Source organism: Styela clava, chromosome 3 (assembly GCF_964204865.1).
Source record: "Styela clava chromosome 3, kaStyClav1.hap1.2, whole genome shotgun sequence".
In the NCBI taxonomy this organism is placed as follows: Eukaryota; Metazoa; Chordata; class Ascidiacea; order Stolidobranchia; family Styelidae; genus Styela; species Styela clava.
In genome coordinates this window covers 22,462,271-22,474,063 of record NC_135252.1, presented here as the reverse complement: position 1 = coordinate 22,474,063, position 11,793 = coordinate 22,462,271, and the positions used below count along the sequence as shown (strand labels likewise).

Here is an 11,793-nt window from a genome sequence, read left to right as displayed (position 1 = left end):
GTGCAATGCATAGCATATACGGAAGCTCCCAGATATGTATGACGGTCGTGTACCCCGCGACATGACTACGAAGCGTTAGTACCGATGTGACTCGGATATGACGTGTCTTTGAGACACTGATCCGAGCCCAGAAAACTCAGATCCGTAAACACAAAAAAAAAAAACGCCACTGAAAACTTGAGAAAACTTCAATAAAAAACGCGACAATTTTGTTTTCATTGCAATTCAATAATATATTTTCAAATCTAAAAATGATCACTCTAATAAAATATTAAGTATTTACAATATTATTTTTGATTAATTTTTGCTTTTAATGGATATATATGTATACTCGTTTTACATAAGTTAGTCCAACAATTACAATGTATACATGAATTTAATAAAATGAAAAATAATGCAAGAAACGTATTACGAAAAATCAATCGCTGGAATATAGCCAGTTTTGTTATCATCAGCTAGTATTGTCAATATTCTGAAAAATGAAAATGAAAGTAAGCAACGTTAATTTTTTATTATTTAATAATTAAATCTACAATTTCTTGCTATTCAAATATAACATAATATCAAATTTTTAACGGTGAAAATGAAAAATTAGAAAAAATTATAAATGAAGTAAAATAATATTGTAAAATATAAACAAATGAATATGACACCGATATTTTTAATTTTTTAACAGCCTTCTCAATATTATTATTTAAAATAAGATACCAATTGACCATAAGTTTTGTTTTCATATTTGACAGGAAATGAAATATTTTAAAATTTCATGCGCATACGTACTGAATGAGATGATGCAAAACAGTATTCACCAAATTTGTTTTTATTAATTTCTATACAACAATCACGTAATTCGGTGAATGAATTAATTATAATTTTGAAGCACGAAGGCGCTCATGTACCAAGAAAAGCATTTTTCTCGAAATTAATTGATATTTACCCTTCAGGTGACTTCAAATATTCCGAATATTCTCGTACTTTGTTGAAATATGTCTCTAGTTCTGAAGTTTTTTTACGAATAACTCCAATATCAGCGTTCTAAAATAAATTATATTTTGTAACGCGAGATGCACTATTATTTGAAGTGGGTACAAAACTTGAATTGAATTTGTTTACAATACCCGGCAAATCGTAGCAGAAGCGAATGTTAAATTAAATTAAAATTTCCTTTGTTTAAAAGGTTAAACAACTGGCGTATTTGCACATCATAGCGTGTAACAAAAAAATATATAAGATGCCAAATGAGAAATTTAATTTGGAAATTTTCAATATTTATATTCAATTGAAATTTAATTTTAACACTAAAATAAACCCTTTTTTTTCAATTACCTCGTTTGATTTAGCAAAATCAAACACTTCTTTTGATTTTGCCAACAAGCCTCTTCTTTCTCGAGGAGATATAGTTGCTGAATCTGACTCGACAAGTTGATTGACTTTGTAGACTAATTCTTCTAACTTGTTTATAGCACTGTCTTTTTCCTTGGCTGTGTTGTCGCCCACTTTCATTTTTTCCGCTGCAGCAATCTTTGAAACATTTTTCCATTCAGAGTAAGTGAACATTGAGGTATATACCAAAATACATTTTTTACATAGTTTTAGTTTACATCCTTTTGAATATTCATCTTTTGAATGAAACAGATAATATGACAAACTTAGAAACGATATGTAATGTAGGTAAACTAGGTCATGCACTATTCTTCGATAAAAATTTAACTATATCCCAAAAGAAGATTTTTGGGAATTCTTCAAAAATTACATACATACATACATTGAAATATAAAACACAAAAACTAACAAAAATTTGATGATAAATAATATTTTTGCTTTCATTTTACCGAATTTGGTTGAAAATATTATTTTTTGTAGTTACGAATCCTATTTTACTGCCCAAATTACATGTATATTGTATAGACAAATAGCATGTAGTCGATACCGAGGGAATATTTTTCTTCAATTCAAGATTATAAATATAGGTACCATATCATTTATTTCTTTTTCAGCCAGTCTCCTATCATCGTTTGTGATAGTTATATCCTTTGTATTCCCCGAGGCCAAGTCTAAGGCAATGACTTGTAATACACCGGAACTATCAATTGCAAAAACGGACAATATAGGTGCTTCCCCGGCTGGTTTTGGTGAAATTCCGGTCAACAAAAATGAACCAAGTTGGTGATTGTCTTTAACTTTTGGATTTTCACCTTCGAAAACCTTAAAACATTAAAATATGATATTCTCTGGAAGTTACTTGGGTTAAAAAAAAAACGCAAGCACATTTCATAACACGAACAATATTTACAAAATCGTAATACCTAAGCTAAGCTAAGGAAAGTGTCAACTAAGCTAAGCTCATTCTAAGCGTATCAAGTTTACGCCAAATGAATTCCTTCTGTTATGTGAAATTTTCAAAATACATGTTCTTATCTAAAATCTACCAATACGTTCAGTGGCGTATCTGCGTAAAATGGCGCCCATGGCAAACTCAAAAAATGCGCCCCCTTGATAGTTGTTTGACAATTTAAAATGATTATTATTGAATTGAGATACTTGTACGTTATTATTTGAGTGAAAATACGAGGTTTGTTATTCCCAATTTAAAATTATTAAATTAAGTTTATTAAAACTTTTCATGACTAATACTTTTCGCCGTTTTTGCGCCCCTGTTCAAACGGCGCCCATGGCACGAGCCATGGCTGCCACACCCTAGATACGCCACTGAATACGTTATGTTTATTATCTTATGTTTAAAGAAAACAAAAAAATTTCTCGACTTTCTTGAAAATATTTCGAGATTCCAATAAAATTTAAAAAAAAACGAAACAAATCTGTCAATAAAAAAAGGAATCAAATGATGATTAACTAACCCCGAATAGTACCGCAGTTTGATTATCGCTAGCTGTAGAGAACACATTCATTTGCTTGGTTGGTATTTTCGTGTTTTTTGGGATGATAACACTCATATCTGTTCCCCTAACGTCTGTTCCAATAGAAAATGGTATCACATCTTGAAGCCGGAACCGTTCTTGCTAATTAAAAAATATAAAGCAAAATTACCACCATTCACCCATGCAATCACAATTTGTGGTTTTCCGATCGTTAGGCCTTATATAAAATCCAATTTGGCAGGCGTTGTTTCAGAGTCGAAAGTACATTCTCAACTCATGAATTACTATAAACAAACTGACAGATACAACCCTGTTCTTTTGTTCTTTTACAGGAATACACGTTGATTTTCATGCGTACATTCGTTTAATCAATCAATTTGCCTATGAACGCGTAAATGTCTCATAATGTTATTTGATTTATTTAAGCTATGATTGAGTGCCGAATTCTCATTCTTTCCGTCTGTATGCTGATGTAGGTCCCCAGATTTAAGGTCTAAGCAGTGGTTTACAAACGCTATGTGCTTGCGGACACATATGCTTCCCTGAAGTATCCGCGGACCTCCCAAATTTTCAAACTAATAACATAATGAAAGAACATAGCATGTGCTACTCAGACGACATTTAAATTACCTGCCAGTACCCATTTTTCAAATCAAGTTTGCTCCTTGCTTTCGTCTTGATTTGAACAAGTGTAGAAATCTCATGTCCACATAAGTAAGTAGAGACGAAGCGGATAATGATTTTGAATACAACGACGTTATGCACACAACTTCTCGTTTTTGTGCGGTATATTCATGAATATGATATCAAAACTAAATTTTTTGTTTTGCACTACTTTCAAAACTACTGCAAAAAGTGCAGATGTAATGAAAAAAATAAACAATTTTTAATGTGGAATTTAAATTGGGATAATTCGTTTTCGTATTTTTGCTGTTTAGCCATTTTGCTGCTAATGGGATATATGAAAAACTTACAGTATCGGTAGTCTGGCGAGATTGCTGAAATGCGGTCACGGAACTACGGCACAAAGACGTCACCACATAGAAATTCAAACTAATAAACGAATTCCATAAACCACACATTATATTTCAAAAGAAGTAAAAGTGATAGCCTTCTAGCGACAATACCAATATTTTACCACTGGGTATTTTGAAGCAATTGATTCTGTAGTCAAGCAGAAAAGCGATTATTTCACAACAACTAGAAGTAAATGCAAAATGACAACGTTAGCCTACAACGCAAAAAGTAAGGGCTCTTGCCCACTGACATTACATCGGGCCCCCCTAAGGGGTCCGCGAACCATAGTTTGAGAACCACAGGTTCAAATGGCTGGTATGATCTGCTTCAAATTTATTATATGGTTATCCTGTCACCCTACTAATGCGCGATTCATCAAAAGTCCGGACTGATGTTTCGTTTTCATGGCATGATCAAAAATACGCACCGATCGTTGTGAAAAATCCCAATTTTTTCACATTTTGTCGTTATTTTCTGGGCAAATAAATCAAAAATTAATATTTCCGAAACGATACTAATTTTTCCATCGAGCAATATTTTTTCTCGATATTCCATAAACTGACGAGGTTTTATAAATTTTAGGGAATACGTTTCAATTATTAGTTATTAGCTACAGTGTCCCACCCATACAAAAATGCGACGAGACGCGCAGCGCTCAAAATGAACTGGCAGTCCTGGTAAATCGGTACGCTGTCGTTATTCGTTTATGTAATTCTGTAAGAATGAGCATCAGTATGCCGGAGTGCGGGCAACCATCGCCGCCGGTTAAAAGAAATCCCTGAAGAGTGTAATTTGATACAAACTCTGGGATCGTTATAGTTTTTACAACTTACCGTATTGTCTTTACCGGTCCTAATGTTTTCAGCAAGGACCGCTGCACCATAGGCAACAGCTTCATCTGGGTTAATAGTTCTGCTAATTTCTTTGCCGCCAAAGAAATCTTTTAAAAGACTTCTTATTTTGGGAATACGTGTTGATCCCCCAGCAAGTACAATGTCATCGATCTGAATATATTGTAGATTTCACATTGTCGTTCGGGATTCATTATTATATCTTTAGAATATTTTCTATTAACCATAAAAATGAAGTTTCAAAGAATCATAAAAAAATATATTATTGTTTATTTTTAATATTCCAATATCTCAGGCTTAAATTTATTTATAAATAATTTTTGCTTTGTATATATTTGAATTAATTTCTTCGTCTCAAAATGCGTAAAATGTCAGTTAGTTCGTAATTATCATAGTCAGGCTATCCGGAAAAAAGTTCTACACGAATCACTATTACATGCAACATTTAATATTTACCACGTCTTTCTTCATTTTCGCATCAGCAAGTACTTTTTCTACGACGGAAATTGTTTTATCAAAAAAATCGGAGTTTAGTTCCTCAAATTTTGCTCGGGTAATATTGCTTTTAAAATCCAATCCGTTGTATAGACCATCTACCTGTACTCTGAAACGACAATATTTGTCAACACAATTACGACTGTTGTGGATGTTTTCACAATAAGATGATCAAGGTCAATATATATTAAATCCTTATTCGTTTTTTCTTCGAACTATAGATTTTTTTAATTTGTTGAACTGCAATTCATCGTTCACAATCACCAGTTCAACTAGTTCTAGATCATCAGTTATTATAAAGTGTGATTGGCAGAATGTTGAAATTTATTTGAAATTGGAAAAAAATAAATCGAATGAGTTTATATATTATGATACACTTGATCCCAAATTCTATTGTTTTCCGTAATGTTAATATTTTTTTCTATGATCTTTATATATATGATACCACAACTGTTTGCTGTAATTTCATTTCATTTTGTTTGTTTGTTATCAATATTCATATTTCATATTTTTTATTGCGTTTAGAGCAAAAATTAAATTACTTAGCGTTGGTGGACACTGAAAGCTTCATCTTTGCTGGTTCACATGCAACCTTCAACCTGCTGACAGCACGACTATTTTTTGTAATATCAACTTTGTGCTTGGTGTTGAACTCTTCGATGAAATGTTCTAGCAATCTGTTATCAAAATCTCCACCTATTGCAAATACAATTTGTATATGACAACAACTTTTTAAAGTAGTGACAAATAAAATAATATATATTTAAAAAAATGGGCATATCACTTTTATAACAACTGAGATTTTGTTTATTGAAAGTGGCCATTGGGATATGCTGTAAGATAAGATCAGACAGAAAAAAATACTGTTTAAATAAAGATTTCTGAAAGATGCATGTTGTTCAAGTTAATAAGGCACTGCCTAATTAATTAATTTAATAATATGGTAAATATAAGCATTAAGATAGTTAACTAACTATCTAAAAAAAATGGGAAACTTTGTATTCATGAAGTTATATACCTCCGAGATGAGTGTCACCGCCAGTTGCTTTCACGTCAAATATTTGATTCTCAATGGTTACGACGGTTACGTCAAAAGTCCCTCCACCAAGGTCAAAAATGAGCACGTTGCGTTTCTTTTCCAACTGTTTTATTACAAATTTAGTCTGGATTACTCGGCTAACTTTAAATTTTTGATTTAGTATATTTTTTAAAAGATCTAGCTAGATCATCAAAACACATACTTGGAAATTTAATAAACTTTATGATTAACACTTCAGTTGAGCTTCTTATTTTTAACAAATATAAATTATCCTAAGTGACTGAATATTTTAATCTGAAATAAGTTTCAGCCAATTTAGTGATAATATAAAGTAGTAATTTGTTAAAGCAGTGGTTCAAAACCGGGGCCGGTGGCCCCCCAAGAGGGCCCGAATCAGTTAAAGGGGGGGCACGACCCAAGGCTAATAATTGATCATTAGACGACATCGTTTGCATAATTTCCTTCTAAAATTCTCCATTCTGGTACTCACCGCAGTTTCATCACCTAACTAGGTTATTTGCGATCACTTAATGTATTTATTTTCTTGTGCGTGTTTGATCATAATGGAATTTGGAATCCACCAATCAAAATAGTTCGCTGGTAGGTCGCCGAGATAACCTTCGCTATCGCATTATAGACGCAAAATCCCATATGTAAATTCCCAATGCCCAACATACGAAAATGGAACGACAGTTACGTTGACTTTACCAAAGTAACTCGAGTTGACAGAGAATTTGTTCAATGCCTGCATTACTCACATGTAATGAGCAGTGAATCATTACATCCATCTAAACTGCAAAAGTGAAATGGCAAAAATTATACACAGATAAAAAAACGTTGACATCCGTTTCTGCTTGTTCAATCTCTTTGTGAGAATCTGTTTTTTTCTGATCTTGTTAGCATCAAAACCGTCTCAAAGTTGACAGTGACATTCGCCTGGATATATCAAAGACGGTGCCTAATATCAGGAACCTCGTCAGACAATCCCAAACGCAAGATTCCCATTGGTTGTATACTAAAAAGTTTGGCCTTTCATTTCTGTGGTTTGTTTTTGCATTCCATAGAAAGTCGTAAAAACAATACAATCCAACACGTTTAGTTTTTGGAATGACGTACAGGGGGCCATAATAGCGAAAAGTCGCCGGAAGGGGGCCACGAACCATAAAAGGTTGAGAACTACTGTTTTAAAGTTACTAAATTTTGACAACGTGAATAAATATTTACTCAACCAACAGTGGTAAGTATTTGACTTAATTACTATATGAAAAACAACACAAAATATAACGAAACAGCAATGAAAATACTGAAAAAAAATGAACCGTAACGAATTCTATAATGTTTATATCCAATATTTTCTTTTTCTTGTCTTTAGTAAAATGTCATCAACTATTTTTGTTGAATGATTCAGAAATTATTGTTTGTAAATATTACACTTCCACTCCGATTTGTGTCTTATGTAAAGTCGTACTGGGTGGAACTTTTCCTCAAATTTGTGTACCTTACTCAATAAAGTGCTTACCTTTACTTCTAGGCCATAAGCAATTGCTGCCGCAGTTGGCTCATTGATCATTCTCAGAACGTTCAAGCCAGCAATTCTTCCTGCATCTTTTGTGGCTGTTCTCTGAGCGTCGTTAAAGTAGGCAGGAACCGTGATCACGACTTCAGTGATTTGTGTTCCCATGTATGCTTCAGCCGCTTCCTTTAGCTCAGTCAATATCATAGCACTTATTTGTTCTGGGCGGAATAGTTTAGTTTCTTCCTTGAACGTTACCTGGATGTTTGACAATTGTGATAAAGTTTCAATGTGCCCGAAACTAATTTAACCAACGGCATCTTTAATCGCTACACTTAAAAGTACGTATTACCTATTTCTATCTACGCATATAATAAAGCATTGCAATATTTTAAAGACAAATTATGTAAGTATATCGGCCAGGGTCAAATACCTAACCTGTATTTTTGGTTGTCCTCCTACATTAACTACTTTAAAACTCCAACGTTTCATATCATTTTGAACCGAGGGATCGTTGAATTTTCTTCCAATTAAACGTTTTATATCTGTTGAAATTAAAAACAAATTATTACTAAATTTCATATTACCACTGGTCGCATATAAACATTTAGTGGCGTACAGTAACATTATAGCGTGTCCGTTGAAATAGAATTTTTAATTGCTTGAATAGCCGCCGACTACCATAGATGATATATCAGGGATGGGCACGGTTTTTGAACCAGGGGCCAAATATTTTGCCTACCTAAACTGGCGGGCAATGTAAGTGTGACGTAAAAGGTTACATTTGATGAACAATATTTACAGTTACAAAAGGGACAGTGGAAAACAATAAGCCTCGTGTCAAAACTAAATTTGACCGCAATCATACAAGTTTCTTGAGGTATTTTTAGCTAAAACATCAAAATTTGATTTCATTTGGGCTGTGGCAGCATCAGGCGGGCCAGATTAAAGTACCCAACGTGTCGGATTTGGTCCGCGGGCCGTACTTTGCCCATGTCTGTGATATATGTTTAACTAGGAAATAAAGTTTAATTTCAATTAAAATTACGCCAAAATTGTTTTTTCTTTCAAATTCAGTTTTATATTTATTCATTTTTTAGTTTGAAAAAAAATCAATTTTCTAAATTTGTACAACATCATGTTTGTAGACAAAGTTTTTCAGCTTGAAAAAACTTACGATAGAAAACATCCAAGACGCAAGATTCTAAATAGCATATTATAGTAATCGACCTAGTGAATCAATATTAATCAGGTTAAAGTGAAAGAAAGACTTACTATTTTCTTACTAAATTTCTCGTTTATAAGTTACACATTGAAGCAAAACAATTGAAAATTTTATAGGAATGTTATGTTTAAGAAATCATTACGAAATAGTGTGTTTTCGTGATTCATAGAGGCTTCCTCCTTTGCTGCTGCTCCAATCAATCGTTCGGTATCTGTGAATGAAACCCATGACGGAGTCACCCGACTGCCTTGGTCATTCGCTATAATTTCAATCTGTTGAAAAATCGGTATTTATTAATAAATTAGTTACACGTATAAGAATAAGAATAATATAAAGAATAAATAAACATCTGTCAGAAATACCCGTTAATTTGTAGGGTTTTATTCCACCAGCTGTTTCTCTTAGACTTTTAGTGATTTATTAACTGGTGTAATATTAATATAGCTATATGCTACTAATGTGTAAGCAGTTGTGCTCACAGTTGAGTTTAAGTAAGGCTTACTGGCTTGCCATCAGTAAGGTTATAAAATGACCATTGCTTTAAATTTCTATACAACAGAATTTTCCAAACTTCTGTTCGCGATCCCCTGGAGGTCTGCAACGATACGAAAAGGGTCTGATCGATATTTAATGCTTGATTTCAATCAAAAATACATTGCATTTTTTAGTTAAGCATTTCGAGCGAATACCCATTTCTGCAAGAAAAGGCAATTCTGAATTTTTTTTTGGTTTTTGGGACGACCTCCATGTGTGAGGCTGCGTTTTATATTTCATCAATATGATTACCAAATACAGGTTGGCTCGCCGTAGAGTCGGAACTACCACAAAAATCAAAACTAAGATTCACAAATAAAGGTTCGAGGGCAAAACGTTTGGGAAAACAAGCCCTAGGAAGCATAGCCAATCAATTTTCAAGTTGAATAATTTACATGAAGATTTTACGACTATCTACCAACTGGCTGTTTCTCCAAATTTTACAAAATTCTTTTCAACATTATTTATCGACTTTACAGAAGAGATATACTTCACGCGTCAGTTCTTATATATCCATTTAACAATACTAATCAAACCGCATGACCTGTCCCACAATTGGCAATTTTGAAAAATGAAAAATGAGTGATTTTTGAAAACAAAGAATTAATCTTTACAACCTACTGGCCTTCATATCTATATGTCTACTTAAATTTCAAATATAAAAACAATCAAGAATTTAACACATATTCAGAAATATACCCGTTCATTCCTGTAGACAGCCACACAAGAATTGGTCGTTCCAAGATCTATTCCGATTGCAGACATTTTTCAAAAAAATTCATAGGTTTTTTAAAGCCGAAGGCTGTAATGCATATAAATTTGAATGATGCTAACATTATTCATATAAAAAATATACCTTTCTACAAGCCAACTTTTTTTTACTTCAAATATATTTGTTACGCATAAAAATTGCTAAATGCTACGACTTATAAACCTATCACGAAAAGGTTCTTTTCACCTTTTCACCCGACAAGTTTAAACACCTGAAACAATGGTATAAAACCTTTTACACCGAGACAACTACATTAAACTAATATCTGATACTGTGCTGTAACATGAGTAAACATCACATTACTTTACATAAGTACTTTTAAAAACATCCAGTTACTTTACACGCATTGCCGAAATATAGTGACTATTCGCCGTCGAGTAATAAACGACATTTCATAAATGCCATATATTATTCGATCTTTTATAACGTTTCTTAGATGTTGTCTAATTGGAACTCACTTTATATTGGATAACGCTATTAGACATTAAGCATATACGTCTTTCTTATATACATAATCTATTACACATATGCTATACAAAAAGCTAATGTTTAATATTTGGATGATATACTTTCACTTGTTGTTAAATTAACATGTATTCCTGAGAAGCGCAATTGAGAAATAATAAAATGTGTTTGCAAAGGTTTTGACGTTACCAGAGACAACCATACGGGATTTTGAGCACGTTCATTTCTCAAACAACGGGTACTCACAGAGTAAATCGAGCAAAGAGTCTAGCACCCCTTGCATTTTAAACATGCATGACATAAAATTAAAATAGAACCATAAAGCATATCAATAGAAAATATTAGTCTTCAAACAAAAGTTACTGTAGAATGCATGTATGAAAATGTCATATTACAGCCAGTAATCAGTGAGAGTTATGAATTATAACAAAAATCATTTATGTGTGTCATATTGAGTCTATACGGAAACAATAATCAAAAAACAGTGTCATCACGCTTGTAAAAATAAAAATATACAGTTTTTGTGTAATATAAAGGACAGCACCAGATATAAAACTGCGTTGTATGTTTGTCTATTCTACTCTTACAATAGGGTGACGCATCCTTTTCACATTTAAAAGATTTTTACGAAAGATTTTTTTGCCTTTCAACTGATGTTTTTGATACTTGTTTAATTTTTGACTTACACTTGAATTTTTTACTAAATCTTTTTTAATTTATTCAAGATAATCTCTTGAAATTCACAAGACAATTCCTTTTTTTTTGTCAATGAATATTTTAGTTTTTGGGTAGTGTGGTAATGCTATGAACAATTCAATCTTATCCGATTATTTTACACTCAAATCAATTTTTTTAAATAAAATAAAATACAGTAGATTAGGGGGCAACCCATAATAATACTGGATGGCCAGATACAAATAACTGGTTGAAACCGTGGGTCGCACATTTATTTAACACGCCTTTTCTAGTAGTTCCAAAATTTTAATTATATTAATTATTAATC

At 32.6% G+C, this 11,793-nt stretch overlaps 1 protein-coding gene across 1 annotated transcript; it reads right to left on the bottom strand.

Annotated features, from left to right (window-relative positions):
* Positions 1-212: 212 nt before the first annotated feature.
* Positions 213-10,377, bottom strand: LOC120341968 (heat shock cognate 71 kDa protein-like). The gene is made up of 13 exons (XM_078111085.1): positions 10,253-10,377; positions 9,162-9,291; positions 8,233-8,339; positions 7,801-8,052; positions 6,261-6,384; positions 5,785-5,938; positions 5,204-5,351; positions 4,730-4,900; positions 2,859-3,020; positions 1,975-2,205; positions 1,327-1,521; positions 938-1,035; positions 213-472 (listed from the first exon to the last, which is right to left on the bottom strand). The coding sequence occupies exons 1-13, from the start codon at positions 10,316-10,318 to the stop codon at positions 409-411; spliced, it is 1,902 nt and encodes a 633-aa protein (XP_077967211.1). The 5' UTR covers positions 10,319-10,377; the 3' UTR covers positions 213-408.
* Positions 10,378-11,793: the final 1,416 nt, after the last annotated feature.

Coding starts and splice junctions, on each gene's coding strand:
- LOC120341968 (XM_078111085.1), bottom strand. CDS start 10,318: ATGTCTGCAATCGGAATAGATCTTGGAACGACCAATTCTTGTGTGGCT. Junction 6,385..7,800: donor CTTATGGCCTAGAAGTAAAG/GTAAGCACTTTA, acceptor GTAATAAAACAG/TTGGAAAAGAAACGCAACGT. Junction 1,522..1,974: donor AAAAAGAAATAAATGATATG/GTACCTATATTT, acceptor AATGTTTCAAAG/ATTGCTGCAGCGGAAAAAAT.